Raw genomic sequence first — 27,559 nt, 5'->3', positions numbered from 1 at the left:
GCCTGGAAGTAAGTATAGCGCACATCTCCTGTGTCTAGAATAGCTGGGGTGAGCAAAGGGGCAAAATCATATATGGAGGGGGGGTTGCAGAATCCCATAATTCATTAACAGAATTTAATGGAACCACCTGGCTATCATATGCATTGAAGTGAATGTGATGGCTGGAGGGTCCCTTTAAGTACATGCTGGTATATATGGCACAAATAGAATGTTTTGCCAGCCGCGTCTTTAAACGGAGCCTGTAATGTTCTAAACCCCCAATGCGATTGTCGAGAACTGCTAAGTTACCCCAATGATTAATGCAGTATATATATATATATTTAAGGGAATATATGCTTACCCTTTAACAGTCCTACTATTTCCACCCCTTAGTCCTCTAATATTCTTTTCTGTATTTCTCCCATTCTGCAGCTTGAAATATGGCCACGTGACCTTTTGGCAAAGCTAGCTGATTTCTGTTTTCCGTGTTGATTTTATTTACTGGTCTCACTTATGTCTGTTTTTGATTGTTGAGCCATACCACAATATTATCGGGTTAAAGGGGGCAAAACACGAGTGCCTTAACACGGTAAGCAAATAAACCAAGCGATCTGTCATTCTTCTATCCTCTGGAGGTCTAACTCATAAATGTTTGAGAAGCTTTTTCAGTTTCTATGACAACAACCGATGCTCTCTCTCCCCCCTTTTTCTCTCTCTCTGTCTCCCCCATATTTCTGTCTCTCCCCCTTTTCTTTCTGCGTCATCGCAAGAGCGTCTAGCACACGCACCACACACACACACATATATATATATATATAGATATAGTATAAAAACCCGAGTAGGGAGTCTTATATATGATCACAGCCGTGCAGAATGGGAAGGAGTCAGTTCCAGACTCGGTGACCTCGAGAATCTGCCCATTTACCTTGAGACTGGGTCGAAAACCCTGCCAGTCAAACCATGAGAGCTCCCAGGTATGTATATGAAAAGCACACTGGTCATGTATGATTTAGTATGCGGCTTACGCACTGACCCAATGTAAGGTTCTGTAAATGCCGCACATATAGCTCGGTATACGGTAACGTCATATAGAAATGTCTCGGTGATGTATTCCTAACTGCGCTCCGCAGAAAAATAGTCCCTCTTTGGCCATTTGACATTCGGGGGGGGGCATAGGTTTAGTATTCCTCCGCTGGGTAGCTATAAGTTTATGTTCACGTGACCCATTATGGGTGTACAGCTGTAAAAAAAGAATTCGGGGTCCGCTTCTCCTTTAATAATAGAGAGTTGAAACTTAATAGCTATAAGTGCCCATTTCAAAGATGGCGCTTTCTACCGCATGCCTACTAGTGATGCTCTATGTTTACGATGAGCTGTCAATCCTAAACCCCCCCCCTTTAATTTTGATTGGATCCCTGTTCTATCTACCTCTTTCTCAGTTTTTTTTTAGACGCGTGATTGCCTCTGTAACTTCAAATTTTGATTGGCTGAAATCTGATATCGGTGTCTGTTGATTTCCGCATATGCATCGCAGTCGGTTGATTGGGTGAGCGCCCATTCAGTTGACATGCTCGTCTGCATTTCATTGGTCGCTTCGGTGTGATGTGTCCTCGCCGGGCTGCTCGCAGTTCCCGTGCCTCCGCGGGACTCTTGGGGGCCAGCCCTAGGGGCCCTAGATTCCGCTCTTTCCTGGTGTTGGGCGCTGGGATTCTGATTGGGGCCGTCATATTGCTATGGGAGAGCTCGGCAGAGAGTCGGAGTGTGACGGAGGAAGACCGGAAGGGAGCAGACAGGGAGGTGAGAGGGACGGGGGGATAGAGGGGCCACTGGCTTTCTGTACCTGTCTGCAACTCTTTCATCCCTAGTGACTCTGTCTGTCTGTCTCTCTCTGTCTTTGTGTTACCCTATGGGGCTTATTCATACTAGTGCGAAGTTTAAAACGTGATCTATTCACCATGGCAACCAATGAAACTGGTGAGAGTATCGCTAGGTTGCTGTTGTTGTGACGATAACACCTTTTTAATGCATACCCCTGATGTTTCTCATCTCATGTCTTTTAACGCTATGTTTGAGCCTCTCTTGTAACGCGCTGGGGTTTATTCACGAGACGGTCTCTTATAGCGAAATGCGGTCTGAACTGCGCAGCGCCAAAGCTTAATTCATGCAGGAGAAACTCGCTGGGTTCACGACCCCTGTTAGTGAATAAAGCTCACTGTCTGCCTTTCCACGTGACAGATCGTCCCGAAGGCGCTCTCCCGCAGCTACATCAGACAGCTTGTGTCCGAGGTGAATATTAATCGATTATGGACGTCTTTCCTGAGACCGATGCTGATCGAGAGACAACCTGGGAGTGCTGGGAACCGGCTGGTGAGAGAGGTGAGTTCCCTTTACTTTACTGAGAGGGTGGTAGATGAGTGGAACAGCCTCCCAGCAGAGGTGGTAGAAGCTAATACAGTGAGGGGATTTAGACACGCATGGGATAGACATATGGCTCCTGAATCTAAGACGAGACTAACGACTGATTAAGGTCTCAGTCTTTACAAAGGGAAAAATGGGCCAAATGGTTGTTATCTGCCGTCAAATTCTATGTAAGTAACTTAAAGTGTTATTGTACAGCGCTCGGAATATGATGGCGCTATATAAATCAATGAATAGAATGATTGTAACAGGCAGAGTAAACTACAGTTCACAGTATGTTCGGCTGGATGTGTGCTGCGCATGCTGAGTATTATAGTTAGACTGCAACTATATGACAGACGTTCCCAGCACAATGAGAGTTGTAGTCCTTCTCTATAAATGACCTGCACCTTCTTTAATCGCTCGTCACAGGAACTGATCTGTGTCATCCCGCGCTGTAGACGAGTGACTCTGCCCCTGTGTTTAATACTCCAGCGTTTATAGTCTGTCTTGTTTCCGTCCTCAGCTCATTACCGGCCACCTGCGGTCTTTGTCCTCGGGTTGGACTGTCGACCTGGACCTGTTTGATGCCCCCACCCCTCGCGGATCGTTGTCATTTGGAAGCGTGGTGGCGACGCTGGATCCCTCTGCCCGTCGCCGCGTGGTCGTCGCCTGCCATTTGGATTCAAAGATATTTCCTAAGGACAGGAACGGCCATGCCTTTGTGGGAGCTACTGACTCGGCGGTGCCCTGTTCTCTGATCCTCGAAGTGGTCACAGTGCTCGACACGCGGCTAAAGGAACTCAAAAACAGGGTGAACGTCTTCCCGACCCCCCCCCCCCTTATAGTTCAGTCTCTTAATTTATTGAATGACTTTTAAATTCCTGATAAAGCCTCTCCGTGGCCATTACGGACCAACAAAGGAACGATCCGTTTTACGGGCCAAAATAGGAAGAACAAAAAGCCCATAATAAAAAAGGGTGAGGCAGAAAGGCAAAGCCAACACATTGTCCAAAGACAATGTGTGTAAACAGGAGGCTCGTTAATTCTTGGTCTTCCTATAAGAATGAATAATGGATGATTATTAACTCCTTGGTTGGTGGAAACTAGGACTTAAGTTGCGTCCTGCTGTAAAATTACTAATTTATAAAGTCTTAGGGTGGCAACATCTATGTATTTCTTATTTATAGGAACTCCCTGCAGCGTCGTAAAGGGATTGCCCCGAATTGTAAGATCTGTTTTATTTAAATGCCTGATCTGACTTTTTCTGTAGGGGTTTCCTGTCAGATAATATCTACACCCGCAAAAAAAAAATAAAAAAATTGCAAGCTCCTGGACTCTCTGCTTCCTTGTCTTCCAACAGGGCTCCTCGCTTACCTTGCAGCTCTTCTTCTTGGACGGTGAAGAGGCTGTTGCTGATTGGACGGAAACAGATTCGCTGTACGGGGCCCGACATTTGGCCCAACGGTTAGAAAAAACAGAGCTGCCGGGAGGTGGCGGGAATCAACTCGACGCAATTGTAAGAACAGAAGTAGCCTTTTGGGATTGGTTCTACGACCATATATTTTTACCGATTGACTTTTATCACCCTCATCTCCTTTGGTTGTAGGGTCTGTTCGTTCTCCTGGATCTGCTTGGCGCTCCAAACCCGTTGATTGTGAACCACTTCTCTGGGACGCGGGGACACTTCTTGAGGTTGCGGGATCTTGGTGAGCGCTTTCTTTCTTCAAGGAAATTCTGTGCCTACCCTTTCTTTTATTTTAGTTTCTTCTTTTATCCTAATAACCTTCTCTATATCCCTTTTTAGAGAAACGGTTACACGGCTTCGATCTACTCCAATCTCATCCCTTGGAAAACTCCTACTTCAGAAGTGATCTGTATTACGGTGCCGTGGAGGATGACCACGTTCCATTCATACGGAGAGGTCAGAGCACTAATAACACCGTCTTTTTGTTTATCTCTACCTTGCTTGGTGGATGGCTTACGGTGTCTCATGTGTTTCTTTTTTTCTTTAACTCTATGAATAATGTTTAGGTGTCCCGGCCCTGCATGTGATCTCCACGCCATTCCCCGCTGTCTGGCACACGCATGATGACACCGAGGAAAATCTTCACCGCCCAACCATCATCAATTTGTGCAAGATACTTGTTGCCTTCCTGAGTGAAACACTGTCTCTTTGAACTTGAAGCTTACAACACGCAGTCTCGGGGATAGAACGACTCTTGTACGTTTTGCAGACCAAAGCAGACTCCCAAAATATTGTTCTTTAATGAGCTAAACCTGTCTGGTCTGCAACAACTGCCAGGAACTGCTTAGCCGTGCCATAAAGAGATGACTGTACCCCTACAGGCACCGCGTTCACAAATGACACCATTGTCTGTCCGGAACAAGACCTAGTCCATTGCTATCTTACGGAAAGACGGTTCTTTAGGAAACCTTGCTATAAGAGGGATTACTGTTTGTTTTCGCTTTATTTTTTTGATCTTATGTCTATGTGAGGGCAGGGAACACGGAAGAGAGTGATTATATATGCTTTCTATCCTGCTCTTTTTGTACTAGGAGAATTAATTGACCACAATCCAGCTATGGTGTCAGATAAAGTATTATTTAAAATAATACTGTGTATGACTGTGTAGGTAAGAGTGACAAATACAGCTTCGTGATTCAAGTGCCTTTGGCCAATCAAATATTCCCCGTGCTGCTTTGAATTTTATCAAGGATGTTGCGGGAGCTACATGGACGTCATCAAGGTAAAGGTAGTGAAAGTAGAAGCCTTTATTTGTTGGTTTCCACTATGTCCACATCCAGTCCCCCCAAACTATGGTCCTGTTCTGTGCCTTTGTACTACGCACTATGGCCCGAGGAACCAACAAAAAAAACTTATCTTCTTAATGTTTGTTCTAATTTGCTTTATAAGAGAAGAAAAAAGAAACACCAAAATGCTGTTAGCTTTGTTTAGTTGCATTTATTTTGCTTCTGGGTCAGGAAAGTTTAGTGTTGAGGCAGGTAAAGGAATGTGATGGCTGGATTTCTTCATTCCTCCACTGAACTTCCGTCCCATGATTCAGCCACCTGAGTTACGGTTACCAAGCAGTTACTTGGGGTTTAAGCCTGGAAGCGGGGCCAGGTTGTCACAGTACTGTAGAATGTGTTCCCTGGACAATCCGTGGCTGTTACGTTGCGATGGGCCTTCAGGATGTAGGCAGATTTAATGTAGCCTCTGGAGACCCCGCAGCTGATGAGGTTTTTAACTGTGTTCTGAGCTGCGGTGTTGGGATTACGGCCTAAAGGTAGAGGAGCAAAGTGAGTGAGAAAGACCTGACCCTCTTACCAGCTCATAGAACCCTTTAGAAACATGCAGACTTCTAACCCGCTACCACAAGATGAGGCAAGTTCCCACATTAATACCCTGTTGTCCCTCCCCAGCCCCATCTGTGTTCTGCCCCCTTGGTTTTAAGACTCACTGGAGAAGGATCCAATCACGCTGATGCCGATGGAGTTTGAGTTGTAATTTGGTGCATGAGCTCCGACTGAAGTCCAGCCACGTCCTTCATAAGCGTATCCGTCCTCTCCGACCAGGAAGCTGCGTGGCAGAGAAAGCAGAGACGTTTCGGTGTATAGGTGCAGGTGCCTAGTGGACATTCTCCATCTACATAACCGTGAAACCCGCCCCGTCACAGATCCATGGCATCCTTTATCCCTACCCCAAAACACCCCAGTCCGCTCCCGTCTTACTTGTATCCGATGTCACACCAGCCGTTGCTGTTCATGTGGTAACTCTGGATGTTCTTGACCTGGGTGATGCAGGTAGACTGGGTGGTACAGGATGATCCCTCTGTGTGGTGGATGACCACGTATGTGACCGGTGTGGCCATTGCGGTCCTGCAGGTGGGAGATCGTCCGCCCCACTGGGATTTACTGAGGATTGTGGGGCAGCCTGCATGAAAAAGTAACACTTACCCTCTGGTAACTTTTACCTTCCCTATGCTCCTTGTCCCATTCCCTAGATTACCAATCTTTTTCACCCCAACAAAAATCTTTATCATGATTTCATCTCTTTATACGAAAACAGGCTTTTAAAGACCCTCTAGCCCCATCTTATGCACCCCAGAAAAGTAAGCTTTAAATCTCCATTTCAAGACAGAAGTGAGAAGTTTAAATCCATGCATTAGATTTATATTTGTTCTTTTAAGCTGATAATGTTCTAGGTAGAGATACAAGCAGGTTTTTTTGTGTAAAAGGTACAGCTGAAGATATAGTTGGCATTCCGCAGATTCAGATTCAGGTCAGTGACTTATCGAGGTGACGTATATTTCTAGGGCGATTTTTGGCCGACTCATGGACCCTACAGGCAAACCTTCTTTGGATTAATAAAAAAACCCAAAACAATTCTCCTGTGACCTCTTAACACCAGAAATTCCGACTCTGCTAGTTTTCCCGAAGTAGATTCCAGATCAGGGACGCATCTTAGACTCACCGTAAGCGACTGCACAGAGGGCAGCGAGGAGAACAGAGAGACGCAGCATGGCGGGCACAAGAAACCTAGAGGGTGGACATAAGAGACACAGATGTAAGTGAGGGACCCGTAACCAGAAAAGTGCAGGGAGTTATTCTATAGTTCTATAGTTCAGTTCTATAGTTCAAGCAGAGGTGCTCACCTTCTCCTGATAGCTTCTGCCTCGATGCCACCCTTTCTTTACTCTATTTATTCTTTATCCAATCCCATAAATAACAGAGGCGGGCATTAGGGAGGAGCTGTAGGAACATCGCCATATGGTGGGCATTATATAACATTATTGGATGTGGGGTTTTGCGCCCGTCAGTGGCTGATAAATAAAATCTCGTGCGGAACACTCGGGCATGCGCCGGGTTCTTTGAAACTAATCGGATCAGAGCATCGCTCCCGTCTTTGCACTTCGTCTCTGCTTTCCCGGATCAGTCCACCTCTTGGCTTTGCACTCAGCACCGTATCCTTGAATTTCTGATAAAGTGCAATGGAAACAGTCCATGTGTTGTTGTTTTTTTCGAATCTGTAATGTAAATATTCTTTACATTGAATATCGACCAGCCAGCTATTCTATGAATGCATATTTTGTTTCTTAGAGTAAGTACAAAGACATGGATTCTGGATGAACAGACATGATAAAAGAGCTCACAATCTGCTGCCTCCAGGTCGGCCGACTCTAATTCCTGGCACTGAACGGTGTTATACGTGCTGGTAGGAGACCACCATTGGCGAGCCAAGTTCATTGTTCATATTCACTTTGAGGGTCTTCGGACTTGCCCAAGTTTTGGTCGCTGGATAAGTCATCACAAACAGGGAATGGCTATAAGGAGGGGGAAGAGGTGGGCACTAGCCAAGCAAAAGCCACTCACAACAAAATACTCAGTGAGTGGAGGAGCCAGTGCCGACATGACTCACACTCCCCCACCCTTGAGGAGCCGGACGGGGGAGGGTGTCAACGCTGGCTCACCTAGCCATAGGTGGGGGGGGTCACAATTCAACACGAGATTTCTTTTTTGTGAGATTATACATCACACATATGGCTGGCGTTGTGATGTCATACACCTTTTGCGTGTAACATTATATCAGGCGCAACAAACAAATGTTCTACGGTTTTGATTGCTGAATGTTTTCATTTCTTTTAAACAATGTAGCGGCCTTAAAACTTGTCTCAGTAACACATTATATATTCTTTTATTCACTAAATAAAAATGGCAACAACAGTGTTTTTTAGTAAAATGTTTAATTTCTGGGGCGGGGGGTAGTTCATCTGATTTTAATAACTTTTAATACCTTTTATATAAAATCATATAGTGGCTAACATTCTGTATTTTTAGTATGGGATTTGAGGCAATTTTCACAATATTTACAAAGTTTCTTATTCCTAATAATAGACGATTCTCCAGTAAACAGCACTAAGTAAACACCGTAATGACCCAGTCTATTTTTGCCTATGTTGTCAGATAAGGGGGAAGGGTTTTCAGGGACACGGAGCTCCCTGTCTGTTATCCCCCCCCCCCCCCCCAGAGCTTGATTTGATATTAACGATTGTGAAGGTTTCATATATTTTATAAGTGAGTGATTCAGGATTTGGTTGATTAGACGATTTGTGGAAACCTAATGCTTTGGCTTCAGTATTTTCTTCTCTCCAACTGACGAGGTGTCCTAAGCCAGGCGAGCCACTTGAGTGACTTACCTTTCTCTGACCTCAACCCCATTGAACACTTTTGGTAGATTGCGACCCGGGCGTCTCGTCCAACATCAGTGTCTGACCTCACAGACGCTCTACTGGATGAACGGGCAAAAATTCCCACAGAAACATCCAAAATCTTGAAATCCTTCCCAGAAGAGCGGAAGCCGTTATAGCCACAAAGGGGGACCAACTACATATTAATGTCTATATATTTAGAACGCGATGCCATCAAAGACCCTGTTGGTGTAATGGCCAGGTGTCCCAATACTTTTGTCCATATAGTGTATATTCCACTAAGTCACCTATATTAAAGCAGGGCTTTCAACTGTAACATATCAAAGAACAGAATCCTGAGTTACAATGCTCATGTATCATAAAACCGGAGTCTATGAAGAGGTCTATCTCAGAGAAGACGCCCGCTTACCCTGAGATTTGTTTAAGCCCCCTGAGATCTGGGGATAAACCCTCAAGACTCTCGCGTATTCTTATCTCTATTAAATATTACATAACAAGGTCGCCTCTGAACACCTGTCCCCATAAGGCCACCCAGTCAAAAATATCTCCACCTCCTTTTTGGCCCAAGTTCTCATATAAATAGGGCTCCTGCCGAGAGCAGAACTCGCACAATACCCGCCAGTTCAAGGTAAGTCCCACATTCTTCGCTTCACACGCGCCGCTCGATTAAGAACGGCCGCTGACTTATTTAAGGAATTAAAGGGAAATGTTCTTTATTTTTAAGTTTAAGTGTTGTTTATATATTTTCTTATGTATGTTTTCTGATATACCCCACATTCTCTGTTAGTATAAGATATTTATGACCAGTAACAGCCAAAGGGAACAAAAAGTTGTGATTTATTTTTTTCTCCACGTCTGATTACTTAAAGCATTTCCTTATGTAACACATGTAATATAAGAAGAGGGCACTGATACGCTGAAAATAGTTGATGCCATAGCAGCAGAAAAATGCTGCCATCAGTTGGTGTAGATACTTATCGATATACAGTATAATTTACATTTTGACGATCCCTTGTTACATGACATCAGTATCCAGAAACATGGAATCCCGCTCATAGCTCCGTCATAAATGGCTATTTCTTTTTTCCAGGTGTCTGCATCATGCTGAAACTAGTCGCTTTCCTTGCCCTCTGTGCTGTTGCACAATGTAAGTGTCTTCAATGTTTTGAATTGAGAAAGTTTGGAGGAGAAAGAGCCGTAGTTGGGAAGGAGAGAGAGAGAACAGGTTGGAGAAGAGATGGGATAGGAGAGAACTAGAATTACTGGGATAATGGGATAAAGTATACAATGCATTACTTTACGCAAGCAGATCATTATAAGGATACAGATGGGGCAAAAGGATGATACGCTCAACTTAGAGCTTACCGGCAGGTAACATGCAAATGTGTGAACAAGATCATAAGTAGGTTACAGTAATCCAGGTGGGAAATGCACATTCGTTTATTCACACGCCTCATTAGCAGGTTACAGGACCCCAACTTTGACAGTCCTATATATTATGAAGTAGGCATTTAGAGCACCTTCTTGAAAAGGTAAAAATATCTCTCTTTTCTAGGCTGCCCCACAATCTTCACTAAATCCCAGTGGGGTGGACGCGCCCCCACCTGCAGGACCGCAATGGCCACACCGGTCACATACGTGATCATCCACCACACAGCCGGAGCATCCTGTACCACCCAGTCTACCTGCATCACCCAGGTTAAGAACGTCCAGAACCTTCACATGAACACCAACGGCTGGTGTGACATCGGATACAGGTAAGAATGGCAGAAGGAATATCAGACATGAGGGATTTAAATGGCTCACTACGTATAAATATCGATAACGCAGGGAATGCGGAATGCTGGGTGGGAATTAACGTTTGATGTCCTGATAAATCCATGAAAGCAAAAGCAGAGACAAACAATATGAATAATCTGTGTAACGAGCTCAGATGGGTCATGAACGCTGATCTCTGTCTGAACCTACAGCTTCCTGGTGGGAGAGGACGGCAATGTGTATGAAGGACGTGGCTGGACATCCGTTGGTGCCCATGCGCCCAACTACAACTCCAACTCCATTGGAATCAACGTCATCGGAACTTTCACCAGTAAGTTGGGGGCTGTGGCTTGGACCTGTGGGTCTATCGCTACATTTCAGAGTGTATTTCATTTAAGAATAATAAGAACAATATATGGTTTGCTCTTGTTGAATAGTTTGCTCTTTTGCGTGTGAGGGCTCATAGCTGTCTGTTAAATGTAGTGCATGCGCGTCCACCTCTCTGGAGTACAGAGGTAGGAAGTGGAAGCAAACGGGTGTTAAATGACTCCTGTACATTGACTTGTTGCGTTACCCTCCCCGCCAGGCCGTAACCCCAATACTGCCGCTCAGAACGCAGTCAAGGCTCTCATCAGCTGCGGGGTCTCCAGAGGTTACATTAAATCCGCCTACATCCTGAAGGGACATCGCAACGTGACAGCCACCGAGTGCCCTGGAAACACCTTTTACAACACCGTCAAAACCTGGCCACGCTTCCAGGCCTAATTCCTAAGAAAGGCATCTATACATCGACAGCGGGATTTGCTGAGCGCCGCCAACATCTTCCCCGCCTCAGCTTCCTGAAACTAAGATCTTTTCAACCTATGTTACAAAAGTGAAATAAATGTATTCGTTATACAGGACTCTGTCTTACTATTCTTTCATTCTTGACGTTTTCATGGGTGCCATTCACATTATGGAGAAAACTGTATTGCTGAAGCCACCTAATAATCTTAACCTGTCAATAAAAGGGGTTTCAGGGATAGGCGCTTTATGTTTTACGTAAAGGTCTTAAGATTAAATCACTTACGGTGCCATGAGCACCAACACGAGATTGTCAGCTCTATGCCGTAGAGTCAGAGTTTGTGAAATGATGCTGTAACAAGAATGACGATCCCATGGCAAACGTGTACTTAAAAAGTGCAAACATAACAAAGTGTGTATATGTACAATTAGATTAATAACATCATGAGATTGTGTGGAAAATCCAGAAAACTGATCACTCCTCTCTATGAAGAAGATATTTATTAAATGATATGTTTAAGAGTAAACAAGGTTTAGAGTTAGCACCTCCTCTCACAAGATCTCCTAGTTCTGGTAACCATGTTGCAGTTTGGATCCTTAGGATGGACCCACCACTTTGGTGGATCCATGGATTTACAGTCGTGTGAAAAAGAAAGTACACCCTCTTTGAATTCTATGGTTTTACATATAAGGACAAAATAACAATCATCTGTTCCTTAGCAGGTCTAAAAATTAGGTAAATACAACCTCAGGTAAACAACAACACATAACATATTACATCGTGTCATGATTTGCTCAACAAAAATAAAGCCAAAATGGAGAAGTCATATGTGGAAAAACTAAGTACACTTATTGATTCAATAGCTTGTAGAACCACCTTTAGCAGCAAAAACTTAAAGTCATCGTTTTCTGTATGACTGTATGAGTCTCTCACATCGCTGCGGAGGAATTTTGGCCCACTCTTCTTTACAACGTTGGCTCAGTTCATGGATGTTTGCAGGCATTTGTTTATGCACAGCTCTCTTAGGGTCCCAACACAGCATTTCAATCAGCTGTTTCAGCCATTCTGTTGTAGATTAGCTGGTATGCTTGGGATCATTGTCCTGTTGCATGACCCAATTTCGGCCCAGCTTTAGCTGTCGGACAGATGGCCTCACATTTGACTCATGGTCAACTCAATGACTGCAAGGTTCGCAGCCCAAATTATCACCCATCCACCACTGTTCTTGACGTTTTGTACAAGTTGTTTGTGTCTATATGCTGGGTTTGGTTTTCACCAAACATGGTGCTGTAGCTTATGGCCAAACCGCTCCACTTTGCTCTCGTCTGTCCAAAGGACATTGTTCCAGAGGTCCTGGGCTTTCTTCAGATGAAGCTTTGCAAACCTAAGCTTTCTCCTGGCAACTCTTCCAAACAGACTATACTTGTTCAGTCTATTTCTTATTTTACTGTCACAAATGTAAACATTTAGCATGCTAACTGAGGCCTGTAGAGTCTGAGATCTAACTCTTTTTTTGCGATTTCTCTGAGCATTGCACGTTTTAACCTTGAGATAATTTGCTGGGATGTCCCCTCCAGGGAAGATTGGCAACTGTCTTGAATGTTTCCCATTTTTGAATATTTTTTTCTTACTGTAGACTGATGGACTTTAAATTGTTTGGAAATGGTCCTATAACCCATCCCAGATTGATGGGCAGCCACAAATGCTTCTCTGAGATCATTGCTGATGTCTTTCCTTCCTGGTATTTTGTTATAACACACCTGAATGCTCCAGACCAGGAGACTGCTAAAACTTTGGCTTTTATAGAGGTGGTCATGCTTGCTGGTGATCAATTAACCATTTAATTAGCAGCACCTGCCTACTACTTAACATCTTAATTCCTATGGAAGCAGTAAAAATGTACTTACTTTTTGCACATGGCTTATTTTTGTTGAATAAGTCATGACACGGTATAATACCTCATGTGTTGTTGTTTACCTGAGGTTGTATTTATCTAATTTTGAGACCTCCTAAGGAACAGATGATTGTTATTATGTCCTGATAAGTAAAATCATAAAATTCAAAGAGGGTGGGATTTCTTTTTTTCACACAACTGTACCTTTTTTTTTTAACCTAAGGGTTGAGCGGGGCCACGTAATATCACACTGCGTGACCCTCCGGTAGTAGCACAGCAGCTGCATTAAAGACAGGCTGAGTTACTAAGTCTGAGTGTCTGGGTAAGTAAGTGTCTGGGTGTGAGTGTGTGGGTGAGTGTTAGTGTTTAGTGCATGTGTGTGTTAGCATGAATGTCTGGGTGTGTGGTGGTGTATGTCAAGTTGTGTCGGCGTGAGTGTCTGGGTATGTGTGTTAGTGGGAGTGCCCCTCCTGGAGTCAGTATCTGGGTCCACTCCTGACCCACTATCATACTCGCCGAGACACATACCGGTAAGATGTGTCCATAGCTCAGAAGAAAACTGTGAGCTGGTGGGCATGCCTAAAATGTATTCCATGTAGCGATGTTCTTTATGGAATAATACAGAATGCACAAACAGCTAGATTTCATGCAAAGAAGGAAGGCTTTAAATACGGCCAAGATGTAAAAAAAAAATACAGGGTCGTTCCACTTAACCTACGATTAATCAACTTTGTTTTATTTTTGTAACTAAAGAAAATAATATGCCTGAAGAAGAGACCTAGATAGTCTCAAAAGCATCTGATCTCTAATACTTCAGCCAATAAAGGGATCTTTATAAAATTTCCTCTTTTCCATTCTTTCTACGGCTAACATGGTGCAGCAGCAGCTCTATACCCCCATCGCAGAGATAATTGTTTTATAACGGAAAATGTTTCTAATAATGACTCAGTCTATTTTTGCCTGTGTTATCAGACAAGGGGGAAGGGTTTTCAGGGACACGGAGCTGAGTGCAAAGGAGGATGTAATGCATAGCAATGCACACAACTGGTGTACGGCCCAAGTTGCTCAACCCAGTGCACACCGTAGGGGTCTACATGTGGTTTTAGTCACTCCACAGACCCTCCATCTGTCATCAGTTACTGAAAATGAAGACGTCCATTGATAACTATGTGTCGAGAGGTTTATGTGCCGCACAAACCCCTAAATAAGAAGGCACCAGACCAGAGCCAATCTCTGGAGACCCAGAAAGCCTAAATCCGCCAAAAAGTAAAAACCGATAAAGTGTAAAAATCACCAAAAAAAGTGAATCATTGCACTTTAACAGAGAATGTAGAAGACCATCAGAGATGTCAGGGAGAGAAATAGCAGACAAGGGTCCTTAACTACATTTGGATCCCTGTCTGTTATTCCCCTACCCCCCCCCCGAGTTTGACTTGATATTAATAATTGTAAAGGCTTCATATATTTTTTGGTTATATCAGTGATTTGATTTATTAGAACATTTATGTCTTGGCTCCAGCTGACGAGGTGTCCTGAGCCAGGCGAGCCAGTTGAGGCCACAGTGGCTCCCCTTTCCCCATCTATATCCAGGAATCTTGGAAATGACCCCTAGGACTTTCCAATGAGTTACCTTTTAGTTGACCATCCTAAATATATAGTGATTCACTAGTAATTGCAACCAAATGGTTCTAAGAACAGTTCCTCTGAAAACCATGATTTGTCAGAAGGTATATTCTGAACTAAGTCACCTGTATTCAAGCAGCTCTTTCAACTGTACTATACCAATGAGTGAAGCATGAATTAAGATGCTCAGGTACCACTAAACCGGAGTAGGACATGAAGAGGTCTATCTCAGAGAAGACGCCTGCTTACCCTGAGATTTGTTTAAGCCCCCTGAGATCTGGGGATAAACCCTCAAGACTCTCGCGTATTCTTATCTCTATTAAATATTACATAACAAGGTCGCCTCTGAACACCTGTCCCCATAAGGCCACCCAGTCAAAAATATCTCCCCCTCCTTTTTGGCCCAAGTTCTCATATAAATAGGGCTCCTGCCGAGAGCAGAACTCGCACAATACCCGCCAGTTCAAGGTAAGTCCCATTCTTCGTTTATATATTTTCTTATATATTTATATATAATATATTATATATATGAATATTATATATATGTATGTTTTATAATATATAATAATCTATTATTATAACATATTTATGACCAGACACAGCAAAAAGGGAAACCGCTTTTGTTTCTTTTGTCTGATAAGCTGAAAATAGATGCCATAGCAGCAGAAAAATGCTTATCAACTTTTGCTTCTGTTTCAAATGACCAAGAAGGGAGTGGAATGGAAACATTATAATACTAAAGAAATCAGCCGGTGCCGATACTTATCGATATACAGTATCATTTACATTTTTTTTTCATGTAAAACATTATAACTCCTCTTCACAACATGACATAACATCAGTATCCAGAAACATTGTATCCCGCTCTTAGCTCCGTCGTAAATGGCTATTTCTTTTTTCCAGGTGTCTGCATCATGCTGAAACTAGTCGCTTTCCTTGCCCTCTGTGCTGTTGCACAATGTAAGTGTCTTCAATGTTTTTAATAGAGAAAGTTTGAAGGAGAAAGAGCCGTAGTTGGGGGGACGGGATCCGAGAGAATAAGGATTACTGGGATAATGGGACAAAGTATACAATGCATTACTTTGTGCAAGCAGCTCATTATCAGGATCAAGAATGGGCAAAAGAACTTAGACATGAGCTCACCGGCATGTAATGTGCAAATGTGTGAACAAGATCATTAGCAGGTTACAGTAATCCAGGTGGGAAATGCACATTAGTTTATTCACACGCCTCATTAGCAGGTTACAGGATCCCAACTTTGACAGTCCTATATATTATGAAGTAGGCATTTAGAGCACCTTCTTGAAAAGGTAAAAATATCTCTCTTTTCTAGGCTGCCCCACAATCTTCACCAAATCCCAGTGGGGTGGACGTGCCCCCACCTGCAGGACCGCAATGGCCACACCGGTCACATACGTGATCATCCACCACACAGCCGGAGCATCCTGTACCACCCAGTCTACCTGCATCACCCAGGTTAGGAACGTCCAGAACCTTCACATGAACACCAACGGCTGGTGTGACATCGGATACAGGTAAGAATGGCAGAAGGAATATCAGACATGAGGGATTTAAATGGCTCACTACGTATAAATATCGATAACGCAGGGAATGCGGAATGCTGGGTGGGAATTAACGTTTGATGTCCTGATAAATCCATGAAATCAAAAGCAGAGACAAACAATATGAATAATCTGTGTAACGAGCTCAGATGGGTCATGAACGCTGATCTCTGTCTGAACCTACAGCTTCCTGGTGGGAGAGGACGGCAATGTGTATGAAGGACGTGGCTGGACATCCGTTGGTGCCCATGCGCCCAACTACAACTCCAACTCCATTGGAATCAACGTCATCGGAACTTTCACCAGTAAGTTGGGGACCGTGGGTCGGACCTGTGGGTCTATCGCTACATTTCAGAGTGTATTTAATATAAGAACAATAAGAACAATATATGGGGGGAAAGAGAAAAGAAGAAAGAATAAGCTGTTTAAAAATATTTCTTTAGGATACATAAATTCTGCTTGTAGACTCGCCTCGTGCTGTCGCCCTTTTACAAGACCATAAAAAATAGTTAAGAGACACAAATCTCAGGTCAATGCAACTCCTTTCTATGTCTGTTGAATAGTTCACTCTTTTGCGTGTGAGAGGGCTCATAGCTTTCTGTTAAACGTAGTGCATGCGCGTCTGGAGTACAGAGGTAGGAAGTGGAAGCAAACGGGTGTTAAATGACTCCTGTACATTGACTTGTTGCGTTACCCTCCCCGCCAGGCCGTAACCCCAATACTGCCGCTCAGAACGCAGTCAAGGCTCTCATCAGCTGCGGGGTCTCCAGAGGTTACATTAAATCCGCCTACATCCTGAAGGGACATCGCAACGTGACAGCCACCGAGTGCCCTGGAAACACCTTTTACAACACCGTCAAAACCTGGCCACGCTTCCAGGCCTAATTCCTAAGAAAGGCATCTATACATCGACAGCGGGATTTGCTGAGCGCCGCCAACATCTTCCCCGCCTCAGCTTCCTGAAACTAAGATCTTTTCAACCTATGTTACAAAAGTGAAATAAATGTATTCGTTATACAGGACTCTGTCTTACTATTCCGTCTTTCTTGATCAGACAACATTAGTTGTAATGTAAGGAAGTTACTTTATTGAAAGGATAGTTGATGAATGGAACAGCCGCCCAGCAGAAGTGGTAGATGTTAATACAGTGAGGGAATTTAAACACACATGGGATAGGCATATGGCTTCTGAATCTACGACGTGAACGAGGACTGATCAAGGTTTGAGTCTTTAGAGCAGGAAGCTCCAGGCAGCTTCTGTGTTTCTTGGTTGATTTAGCAGAGCTTAGTTAAAATGGACACAAGGTGGCTGTCTCGTGCCATAAAATAAAGACATCAAGAAGTCGCTCTTTTTTAAAGCGCTTGCAGACTTCATCCTGAGAAGAGACGTGGTCACGTGGTCTTGAGTGGTTAAGACTGAGCTATTCTATAGAATTGCTTTGTGTGTTCACCTAGGCATTGCCAACATGTGGTCTTAAAAGCGAAAATTATGTCAAATGTAAATGTGTAATGGCTGCAAGTGGAAGAGGGGGGGGGGGGGCATTTTCACAGATCTGTTCGCCGCAACATATAGAAACTGAACGTTTCCAAAGTCACATTTCTGCCGGTAGCCACCGAGGCCAAGTTCCCCGCAGCCGTGGGAAATCCACCTAGAATAGCGTTAGGTCAGGACTCGCGATCGTTGTGCGCACAGACGTCGCACAAGGAGGTTATAACCATCTTCCTATACCAGTCATGTTAATAACATATACATCGAATGATTATACATTAACGGTGGTGTACATTACTATATATGAACATAATATGAGAGGTTTTGGTAATATGAATTGGCCAATTATTTATATTATGTTGAAATATTTGTTGCCAACTTTATTAGGGTGAGAAGCGCAGTTTTTGTATACACTGTATGCTCACACCTGTTTGATAGGCCTCACTTTACACATTTGTATTATCGGAGCCTGGGACTAGCTTAGTGCACTGACGTTTTTCCTTTCTATATTACTATATACAGTGTATATACGGTATATATATATATATATACATACACACATATATTGTCTGGTTCGTTGAAAGGTTAACGCCGTAGCATCATTATTTTGTGATCATAAAACACATTAACGTGTACAGTGTGTGTGTACAGTGTGTGTGTGTACAGTGTGACAAGCTTTTCTCAGTAGCCGGAAGTTTGAAATTAAAAACCTCTAGCTCCCCCCATACGTTGAGGCGAGAGCGGAAGTGTTTTACTGAATGCAGGCGCATCTGACCCGGAACCGGAAGCAGCTCTTCAGCGCGATCGACAGAAACGCCGGGCAAACGTGAGAAGAAAGCAACATGTGAGTGATTATAATATAAGTACACGGGAAAGTGAAACCGGCGCGAAGTGTGACGGTCCGGTGACCGCGCACTCGCATGTATTTATGATTTTGAGTGTGTTAATGTGCGAATAACATTGCGGGGGAAATATGAAAGGAAAATGGAGCTGGTGATGATTTCAATAGATTCTAGAGGCTCTAAAATCGCTGATTCCCCTCCAGAACTCTCCCCGGACACTTCGGTGCCCTTACTGATTCCTTGTAATGAGTTTCCTGGATTATTAAGAGTTTCTGCTGGTGATTGGATGGCCCTTTGTATATTAAATATATATATATAATGTGTGTGTGTGTATATATATATATATATATATATATATAAAATGTATATGTGTGTGTTGTGGGTACTAATGCTTTGTGATCATTTGTACTAATCACATAATGTGTGTTACAGTCTCAGCTGCTTTTGTACAAGGGTAAAAACTGGTTAAATGTGCAATTAAACCACCAAAAATGTATATTCTCAGTGACTGTATGTAGGGTAATTAAAAGCTGTTTAAGAATTTATCAACCTTTCTCCTGAAGTCCCCCAGAGGTTTTGATTGACCTTGCATCTCACGGTTAAGTGTCTGTACCTGTCCCATATCTATTACATACACAAACACACACAGTCGATTTTAATGTAGTTTTTATACTACATAAAGGAAAGGGAAGATAAGTATCACCATATAATGGGTCAGAACTAAAGAATCTTGGAAAATCAAAGTGCTGATCGTAAACCCTATAACGCACGAGCAGCAATAGTATTATCATTTGCACGTTTTTCACACCTCATCTAATCATCCCTTATGAACAGGAGTCTCCTAAACAAACCCAAGAGTGAGATGACTCCGGATGAGCTCCAGAAACGAGAGGAGGAGGAATTCAACACGGGGCCGCTGTCTGTCCTCACCCAGTCTGTCAAAAACAACACGCAGGTCCTCATCAACTGTAGGAACAACAAGAAGCTACTGGGAAGAGTCAAAGCCTTCGACAGGTAAAACGCGCTGTTGGTGGTAGAGGATGGGGAGGGCTGTGTGGGGTTTGGTTACTGGCGCATGTAGCCCGGTAGCTACAATTTATAATGAATAATACTTTTAATGTATGCTCTTTCATTGCCTTTCTATGCTTAACCTAACACTATGCCTACTTCCCTCAGACACTGTAACATGGTCCTGGAAAATGTCAAAGAAATGTGGACTGAAGTCCCTAAAAGTGGGAAAGGAAAGAAGAAGTCTAAACCGGTGAATAAGGACAGGTACATCTCCAAGATGTTCCTCCGAGGAGATAGTGTCATCGTTGTTCTCAGAAACCCACTGTTGGCTGGAAAATAATTTGCAACTCGGAGTGTAGAACATATTAACCCCCCCCCCCCCCAACAGGCTGGACCATCTTTGAATTTCTATTCATCTTCCAAGGAACCCCATCAACATATATCCTCCTCATAATTTGTTTTCTTCTGTCTTCCCTCTCTGCGGTTGTGATTGGTTCCCGATGCCGTACGGCTGGGTTTTTCTTAAGATTCTTAAAATGATTATTTGTGAAGACGTGACACTGTTTTGTGTTTTTTGTGTCAAAACATCAACTAAACCCTTAAGTGATTGGTACAGCCGTGTTGACCCAAGGCAAGGTTTCTGATAATCTTTTGTGTTATTATTTCTTTGCATCTTCTTGTGTCTGCTATGAACGGTAGGCCTCCTTTCATTGTAACGTTCCACCTACAACAGTTTTGTTTACTGTTTTTGTTTTTTTTTGTAATAAAGAGAAATTACCCAATCTTTTTAAATGTTTGTGTCATTGAATGTTTTGGTGTAGGATGGTTTTCTGGCGGGTAATGTTGAATCTAATTGAAACTTGGATGATGTCTTCCTACCTTGCTGATATTTTATCTGTATTCGAGTGATCAGGGATGCTGCATAGCTCCCATGACCAGCTCCCATGATAGTCTAGCCATGAGTTTAACAAATTTAGAAGTTATGAGTTATAGCGATCTGTCTTTCATCCTTAAGGATTACTATGGAAAGATGAGTATGTTTGCATATCGTATTACAAATGCAATTATCTTTTTCGTCGTACTTTAATCTCACACAGAGATAGGGCCCTTTAAAACGAATAACCTCTGGGCCATCCAGGCCCCTGTTGTGAAGGATTTATATGCAGCCATTTAATTTTACAGGTTACATTTTTAACACCCTTTTGAATAAAATATTTGAATGAACGGGTAATACGACAGCCAGTAGCAAATTCACCCTTTGGTCAAACAAACTAAATCGCCTTCCCGGAGATTCCTATTTACAGGGTAATTAAACCATGTGGGTGTAAGTAATACGATCGGGAAATGGAGTTCTATTATACTGAATTCTCCCGTGTGTGTCATGGAACATACATTACCGTTGCAATGGATAGCATTTTTAAAACGTTTGCATAATATTAACACGTCTTGGCTCAGCATGCAGCAACAGCCTTTAATTCTGACCTCTAACGCAAAGCCACTTTTAGTAGGCAAATTCCTTATTGCAGGGTATCATAAAGGGTCTAATTCTCCCTCTCTCTCCGTGCAGGGACGGAAAAACACACAACATAATCCATGGAGTGCACAGCTAGCTGAGTGGTGCGATTTAGGAGAGCTAGGGGAACACATAGAATGTGCCATTGCCTACCAAAAGTTAATCTAAGGGATCTACTTCCCAGGTAATGGTCTATCCTTTGTGTTACCTTCCTCCTGACCTTGGACAGCTTTTGCGAGGCTAGACCCCGTTATACTCCCTACGGCCCCGGATGCACAGAAGCATGGCAGGGTGGTCTCTATTGCTTTACGGAAGGCCCTAATGCGGAACACGTAGATTATGGGGTTAATAGCAGAGTTTGCATGAGAGAGAATAACAGCAGAGAGGATTAATTCCGCGGGTACCATACATGTTGGGCAATAGAGTCGTACAACATTCAGGAGGTGAATAGGAAACCAGCACAACACAAAACAGAAGACCACGATGAACAGTGAAGTGGCCATGCGGAGCTCTCTGACCACCACCCGCCGCCTTCTGCTCCTCCGACTGATGTCCACTTCCCATTCTGCTATTTGTCGAATCTGTTTGCGGATCTCCATGAAGATTCGGACATAGAGAACAAGCATGGCTCCCAACGGTGGAATGACGCATCCAAAGAAAATCACGTAAACCATGTAGGAGTCTGACATAAGGGTGCCGAAGAAGCACTCGCCATCCGGTGGAAATGGTTTATGCCACCCCATAAGCGGAATCAAGCCTGTAAGTGCTGCCAAGAGCCAGGTACCGAGTATAATCAAAAAGGAAGCTTTAGGAGTGACCAGTGCCCGGTAGTGGAAGGGGCACAAGATGCAGATGTAGCGCTCCACTGCCACAGCCAACAATCCGAATATAGAGGCTTGAGAGAAGGTCATGAGGTTACAGAGCATAAGCAGGCAGGTGTAAAGACTGCACCTTGTGATGCCTAGGTCCAGTAGGATGGCGCAGGGGATGGCCACCGCTCCCACCAGTATATCCGCAGTAGCCAGCGACAGCAGAAAGTAGTTGGTGACGGTACGGAGCCTGCGGTCACTCAACACAGCTAAGCAGATCAGAGTATTACCCACCACAGAGAGCACAGCCGTCAGCACTTCGCTCACCAGGTAGGGAATGTTAGTAGTTGCCACTTGGGGTGCTGATAAGCCTGCCTTGGGAGATAAGGAGGAGTTCATACTGTGTGGCCGAAGGGTCCGTGTGACATCTTTGAGGACCTAGGATAGGATGCAAGCGCTCGATGAGGGAAGCAAACTCAGAGAAAGTCATGGAAGGCGGTGATACATTGTAGAGATCCCATCATTATGGATATATTATATATATATATTATGGATATATTATATATATATATTATGGATATATTATATATATATATTATGGATATATTATATATATATATATATATATTATATATATATATTATGGATATATTATATATATATATTATGGATATATTATATATATATATATATATATATTATGGATATATTATATATATATATTATGGATATATTATATATATATATTATGGATATATTGACACCTTTGCTTGCTACACCCACATTTTGTGGCATTTTGGCTTTCGTTACTTATCTTACCATCCACCTCTTAAGTCTGCATTGAGTCACGGCACCAAATTAGCTTTCTGCCCCAAACCCTACAAATCATCCCACGTGGCCTTGGGCTCAGGTATCACCCTAGGTTAATCAATATTTGCCTGGTTCTCATCCAAAAATATTTTTGGATGGTCCTTAAACCTCATATAATAGGGATTTATACTCCAGTGAATGCTCCTCGCATCCTTACAGCCCTCCTGACGCTGTTGGAAAACACTTATGGGTTGCTGAATTGTTAACCTACGACTCCAGAATGCAGGGGTCATTGGACGTGAGCCTACGATGAGGACGAGCATATACGTCCCTATAGGGCATTTAGCAATATGTTCACCACATTAACGTTTTTTTTTATAATTTAACGTTATTTTATACTCACTGTGAGGGTGACCGGGGCTTCCGACGGGTTATTCCGCTCCGTTGATCAGGACTTCAGGACGGCGTCTGGATAACTAAACTTCTCTGAAGAAGACTGCGGTCTCGCGGAGAGCGTTTGGTGGTTTCGTGACAGTCTCTGATTCTGCGTCCTGAAGCTTTTCTGTGAGCTCCCGGGGAGGGGCATTTACTCCGCCGTCTCAGCACCGCTCATGCATTGAGGGTAATCATTTACCCGATTCTCTGTATTTCTGAATCCATTGCGCTCAGCACGACACCTTGTTTATAGAAAGCATCGCTACTTTAATAATATGTTATTATTTATTGTTATGTAGCGCTATCCCATTCCGTAGCGCTGTACAATGGGTAAACAGGACATAACAAGTAGTATATAACGTTACAATTTGACTTACGGAATCGAGAGGTAGGGAGGGCCCTGATCAAAGGAGCTTACAGTCTAGGAGTTGGGATATATTACACGAGAGGTGAAAGTGTCGCTCTTTGGGATGGACCGGGCGCACTAGTAGAAGTATTTAGCGAAGGCAGGAGAGGGGCTAGGAAAGGTGAGCTTAAGGAAGACGGGAGGAGGTGCGTTAACACGTGAGTTTTTAGGAGTTCATTGAGTGATTTGTATGCAGGTGTAGTGGGCTACAACTCCTATCACCCACAGGCAACTGGATAGATGGTACAGTGCGTCTGATCCAAAAAGATCCGTGAAGACGCAGAACTCTCAGCTTTTAAAGGTATTTAAAGGTATCGGCTCAACCTATGGCTTATATACCCTTTTTAAACCATATTTAAAGGGCCAAGCTGATCCGATCGGTTCAGATCCAACAGTCGTGTAGACTGTAGATATAACCAGTATGGTGCTGGGTTAATGTACCGGTGCGAGGGGAGATGTCGCCTGCCCGGTCTTATCACATTTGCGCCTGGCTTTCCCTTCCAGTTTCTAATGTTTTAATCTAGTCAGGCATGAACGCTGGCTGTTTACCCAAATAAATGCTAGATGATGCGTGGGTGATTGAAATATAAAGAGGGGAGGGAGGGCGAGACGGGCGCCGGTAAACGTGTGTAGGAGAGTGCAGGGTGTTACTCATCGTTTAGCGCAGTTTAGTGACAGCGATTTCTCTCACTGTCACGTTTAACCGGATAAGTGTGACTTCGGTGATGGAGCACGAGGTACGATGAATAAATGCTGCTCCAACATCCATTACTGGGGCGCATCCATAGGTTTTGCCATCATTCACCGACCACGGCAATTACACAGAAGTCCATACATTCAGAGTATATATATATATATATATATATATATATATAACTTGGTGACCATACAATACATACACTCGCCACTAGATGGCAGTGCTACTCTTAGTAGGCTCACAGAGAACTGCAATATATAGAGACATAGACATCTTCTGCCCCTCTCCAGCGGTAGGGCGACGTCACCTGTTGCCATACCTGAGAACTTGCGCTGACCCTGAGACCCTTAACCCTTTAATAGCCGATTGTGAAGCTTCTATGTAGAGACCCACCAAATGTTTTAACAAAATGGCACGGAAACCTTGATTAATGGAGTCACCTGCATTCAAGCAGCAATACCAACCACAATGATCTGGTAGCCAAAGCATCAATTAGGAGTCTTATATATATATATGATCACAGGGGGGGATTAAAATAGGAAGGAGTCCGTTCCAGACTGTGTGAGACCCCCTGAGACTCCGGGTCGCACCCTGAGAGTTCGCAGGTTCTGTCTCTGTATATCGGAGCTCAGACAGCTGCTCTCCTGCCCATTCAGAGCCTGCAGTGTGAAATAAACACCGACTGCGTGAAAGACTGACGTCAAAACCTGCAAACCGGCACGCAACCAGCGCCCCATCCCCGTTGTTTCCGTGCGTCCGTCTCTTTTTCAGCAGCTGGTCCTTTCCCAGCGTTTCAGTTCTTATCAAAACATTTGCTCGAGTCTCCTGCTGTTGATTTGGGAGACGGCGGGTAAAATCCATGCGCAGTTACGCACACGCTGCCCTCGCTGTTCATATTCTAAACGCTAACTTATTTCCAACAAAATAAAAATACTGATGCGGTAGAAAAGAAATGCCTGGAGGAAGACAGAAAAATAAACTTTGTTCTCCATAAGAAAAAGCACAATACCTGATATAATATAAAACATAACAGGATGAACCGAATGAAAGGGACCCCCCCGCCCATCATACGCACCTTTATGCGTATTATAGTTGCACGGTCCCTTAACATTTTCATGGTGTCACTTTTTGCTCTAGATTGTAAGCTCTTTTGAGCAGGGCCCTCCTCACCTACTCTTTCTGTAAATCTAATGGTTATGGTTTTATACTACCCATTGCACTGCGCTGCAGAGCATGATGGCACTATAGGAAACAAAAAATAATAATAATCATTTCAATGTAATTTAATTTTAAGCAGTATAACACACACACACTGGCAAAAGCATCATAGGAATGGTAGTCTGCGGCAGTTTTCCTGATCTTTCCCATTTCTGGCGGTATTTTTTTTGACTATATAAAAAGTGTTTTTATCCCCGACTCGCCCCGCCCCCTAGTGGGCGGAGCCTCGCTGCCTGTCAAACCGAGGGTGGAGATTAGCAGGTCAAATCCGTACAGAGCAGCTCTGACCCCGCCCCCTCGGGCTTCCCGCTCGTTTTGTTCTCTGCTCAGTCCTCTCACTCTGTTCCGCTGATGAAACCGAAAGGGAAATTACAGAAGGGGCGGTGAGGCTGTCTGATGGGGTGGGATAGAGAAAGGGAGGGGGGACTGTTCAGTGGGGTGAGGAAGAGAGACTGATCAGTGGGGTGAGAGTGAAAATGAGGAGAGATGGATCAGTGGGGTGTGGGAGTGAAAAGGAGGAGAGATGGATCAGTGGGATGAGAGTGAAAAGGAGGAAAGATGGATCAGTGGGATGAGAGTGAAAATGAGGAGAGATGGATCAGTGGGATGAGAGTGAAAAGGAGGAGAGATGGATCAGTGGGGTGTGAGTGAGGTGGAAGAGAGATGGATCAGTGGGGTGTGAGTGAGGTGGAAGAGAGGCTCATCAGTGGGATAGGGGTGAGGGAAGAGAGACTTATCAGTGTGGGGGGCTGACCTGTGGGGTGGAGGAAAATGTAAAAGTGATTAATCAGTGGGGTGAGGGAAAGAGAGACTGATCAGTGGGTTAGTGGGGTAATGGGTGAGGAGGGGGAGAGGTAGGTGACATTGGGTCTTTATGTGGAGGAGCATAAGGTGGGTTGAGATGGGGGGGTTGTGGTGGATGGAGGAAGAGGGGCTGGTGACTGTCTGGATGTAGCAGAAGTAGATGAATTAAGGACAGATATTTTTAGAAAGAGAGAGAGAATACACATAAATGGAACACCCAGTACAGGCATCAGTCTGTCTGTCTGTCTGTCTGTCTGTCAGTCAGTCTGTCTGTCTCTGTGTACCCTGAATAATAACGTCACAGAGATTAATTCATGAATAAATATGGCTGGTGTGACGCGGGAGGTCGGGGTATATGGGATATGCAGACGTCAGGATGGAGTATTTTACGTTTAGCGCGGTATCCGGTATCGTTCACAGGGAGAGGCGGCCGCTCGATCTGGAGGAGCTGGCAAAATCCATACCAGGAGGCGGCAGACCCGAGCACGGCACCCAGGTACCCGCAGCACGTGACCCCGCCGGCTGGGTAGCATACCGCCAGTCCATCTGACGCTTTATACACTAAAAGATTGTAAGCTCCTTTGATCAGGGTCCTCCTCACCTTCTGTGAGCCCAATTCGTTCCATTTGTCATGTCCTGTTTACCAGCAGTACAGCGCTGCGGAATATGATGGCGCTATATAAATGAATAATGATGAGAGGGTCAGCGTTATATTTTTCTCCCCCGTGTTCCTCGCCGACTCGTATCTGATAGCTGCGCATGTTTGCACAGCACAGAATAACAGTCCTGGCGTATTTCTGGGTATTACACATGAATGGAGTTTGTGTGCAAACATTATTCATTCCACACAATAGAATTAAAGGTTGCAGAAGCTTTACACGCACACGCCAGCCCTGCGTTACATGTATGTTATTGTGGTCTGGGCTATGGCACCAGTTGTGAGAGATAAATGGTGGTCAAGCATATTGCCATAGCTTCAGCAAACCAATGTTCTGATCCAAACCGATGACTTGAACCAACAGTACGATCTCAATGGTGAATAAAATGCTTCTTTGAATGTCACAGAGCGTGCTGCAGCATGTCCTCTCCTACATCGAGTTTCTCCAGAGAAAGATCCGGGAAGCTCAGAGCCGACTGATAACCCCAAAAAGTTCTCAAGGTAAAAAAGGAAGGGGGTGCCTAGATATAGCCATTGTACAGCGCTACAGTATTTGATGGCGCTATATAAAACAATAAATAATAATAATATAGCAGGGGTCTGATCGGAGCTGGGAAAGAGACGAGACACGGTGATAGAGGAGAAATAGGAGATGAGTG

General features: G+C 43.9%; 5 protein-coding genes and 1 pseudogene across 5 annotated transcripts; 4 read left to right on the top strand and 2 right to left on the bottom strand.

Moving 5' to 3' along the window:
• Positions 1–1,581: 1,581 nt before the first annotated feature.
• LOC149280223 (glutaminyl-peptide cyclotransferase-like protein) lies at positions 1,582–4,556 on the top strand. Its single transcript, XM_089500593.1, has 7 exons — positions 1,582–1,776; positions 2,215–2,355; positions 2,903–3,190; positions 3,740–3,895; positions 3,986–4,085; positions 4,184–4,300; positions 4,411–4,556. The coding sequence occupies exons 1-7, from the start codon at positions 1,582–1,584 to the stop codon at positions 4,554–4,556; spliced, it is 1,143 nt and encodes a 380-aa protein (XP_089356719.1).
• A 925-nt stretch (positions 4,557–5,481) lies between these two features.
• On the bottom strand, positions 5,482–7,626 carry LOC149280222 (peptidoglycan-recognition protein SC2-like). Its single transcript, XM_089500592.1, has 4 exons — positions 7,533–7,626; positions 6,112–6,313; positions 5,841–5,959; positions 5,482–5,660 (listed from the first exon to the last, which is right to left on the bottom strand). The coding sequence occupies exons 1-4, from the start codon at positions 7,624–7,626 to the stop codon at positions 5,482–5,484; spliced, it is 594 nt and encodes a 197-aa protein (XP_089356718.1).
• Positions 7,627–9,689: 2,063 nt separating this feature from the next.
• LOC149280221 (peptidoglycan-recognition protein SC2-like) lies at positions 9,690–11,111 on the top strand. Its single transcript, XM_089500566.1, has 4 exons — positions 9,690–9,735; positions 10,144–10,345; positions 10,559–10,677; positions 10,933–11,111. Exons 1-4 carry the CDS (start codon positions 9,690–9,692, stop codon positions 11,109–11,111), a joined length of 546 nt encoding a protein of 181 aa, XP_089356692.1.
• Positions 11,112–15,561: 4,450 nt separating this feature from the next.
• Positions 15,562–17,094, top strand: LOC149280220 (peptidoglycan-recognition protein SC2-like). Its single transcript, XM_089500562.1, has 4 exons — positions 15,562–15,607; positions 15,981–16,182; positions 16,396–16,514; positions 16,916–17,094. Exons 1-4 carry the CDS (start codon positions 15,562–15,564, stop codon positions 17,092–17,094), a joined length of 546 nt encoding a protein of 181 aa, XP_089356688.1.
• Positions 17,095–19,380: 2,286 nt separating this feature from the next.
• Positions 19,381–19,890, top strand: LOC149280219 (small nuclear ribonucleoprotein Sm D2-like). The gene is made up of 2 exons (XM_089500687.1): positions 19,381–19,553; positions 19,716–19,890. The coding sequence occupies exons 1-2, from the start codon at positions 19,402–19,404 to the stop codon at positions 19,888–19,890; spliced, it is 327 nt and encodes a 108-aa protein (XP_089356813.1). The 5' UTR covers positions 19,381–19,401.
• A 1,346-nt stretch (positions 19,891–21,236) lies between these two features.
• LOC149280218 (adenosine receptor A1 pseudogene) lies at positions 21,237–22,271 on the bottom strand (annotated as a pseudogene).
• Between the last annotated feature and the right edge of the window lie 5,288 nt (positions 22,272–27,559).

Source organism: Sceloporus occidentalis, unplaced genomic scaffold (assembly GCF_023333645.1).
Source record: "Sceloporus occidentalis isolate IW3139 unplaced genomic scaffold, rSceOcc1.0.p SCAF_157, whole genome shotgun sequence".
In the NCBI taxonomy this organism is placed as follows: Eukaryota; Metazoa; Chordata; class Lepidosauria; order Squamata; family Phrynosomatidae; genus Sceloporus; species Sceloporus occidentalis.
Note: the sequence above shows the minus strand (reverse complement) of the source record. Positions and strands in the feature narration are given on the sequence as shown.

What these genes read in the sequence shown, in the direction of transcription:
- LOC149280223 (XM_089500593.1), top strand. Translation starts at nt 1,582, where the DNA reads ATGTGTCCTCGCCGGGCTGCTCGCAGTTCCCGTGCCTCCGCGGGACTC. An exon ending in TAAAGGAACTCAAAAACAGG is followed by an intron (nt 3,191 to 3,739) that starts GTGAACGTCTTC and finishes GTCTTCCAACAG; the next exon opens with GGCTCCTCGCTTACCTTGCA. An exon ending in CTTGAGGTTGCGGGATCTTG is followed by an intron (nt 4,086 to 4,183) that starts GTGAGCGCTTTC and finishes ATCCCTTTTTAG; the next exon opens with AGAAACGGTTACACGGCTTC.
- LOC149280222 (XM_089500592.1), bottom strand. Translation starts at nt 7,626, where the DNA reads ATGAACTTGGCTCGCCAATGGTGGTCTCCTACCAGCACGTATAACACC. An exon ending in TGGTGTGACATCGGATACAA is followed by an intron (nt 5,960 to 6,111) that starts GTAAGACGGGAG and finishes TCTGCCACGCAG; the next exon opens with CTTCCTGGTCGGAGAGGACG. An exon ending in CGTGATTGGATCCTTCTCCA is followed by an intron (nt 5,661 to 5,840) that starts GTGAGTCTTAAA and finishes CTCTACCTTTAG; the next exon opens with GCCGTAATCCCAACACCGCA.
- LOC149280221 (XM_089500566.1), top strand. Translation starts at nt 9,690, where the DNA reads ATGCTGAAACTAGTCGCTTTCCTTGCCCTCTGTGCTGTTGCACAAT. An exon ending in CCTCTGTGCTGTTGCACAAT is followed by an intron (nt 9,736 to 10,143) that starts GTAAGTGTCTTC and finishes TCTCTTTTCTAG; the next exon opens with GCTGCCCCACAATCTTCACT. An exon ending in TGGTGTGACATCGGATACAG is followed by an intron (nt 10,346 to 10,558) that starts GTAAGAATGGCA and finishes CTGAACCTACAG; the next exon opens with CTTCCTGGTGGGAGAGGACG.
- LOC149280220 (XM_089500562.1), top strand. Translation starts at nt 15,562, where the DNA reads ATGCTGAAACTAGTCGCTTTCCTTGCCCTCTGTGCTGTTGCACAAT. An exon ending in TGGTGTGACATCGGATACAG is followed by an intron (nt 16,183 to 16,395) that starts GTAAGAATGGCA and finishes CTGAACCTACAG; the next exon opens with CTTCCTGGTGGGAGAGGACG. An exon ending in CGTCATCGGAACTTTCACCA is followed by an intron (nt 16,515 to 16,915) that starts GTAAGTTGGGGA and finishes CCTCCCCGCCAG; the next exon opens with GCCGTAACCCCAATACTGCC.
- LOC149280219 (XM_089500687.1), top strand. Translation starts at nt 19,402, where the DNA reads ATGACTCCGGATGAGCTCCAGAAACGAGAGGAGGAGGAATTCAACACG. An exon ending in AGAGTCAAAGCCTTCGACAG is followed by an intron (nt 19,554 to 19,715) that starts GTAAAACGCGCT and finishes TACTTCCCTCAG; the next exon opens with ACACTGTAACATGGTCCTGG.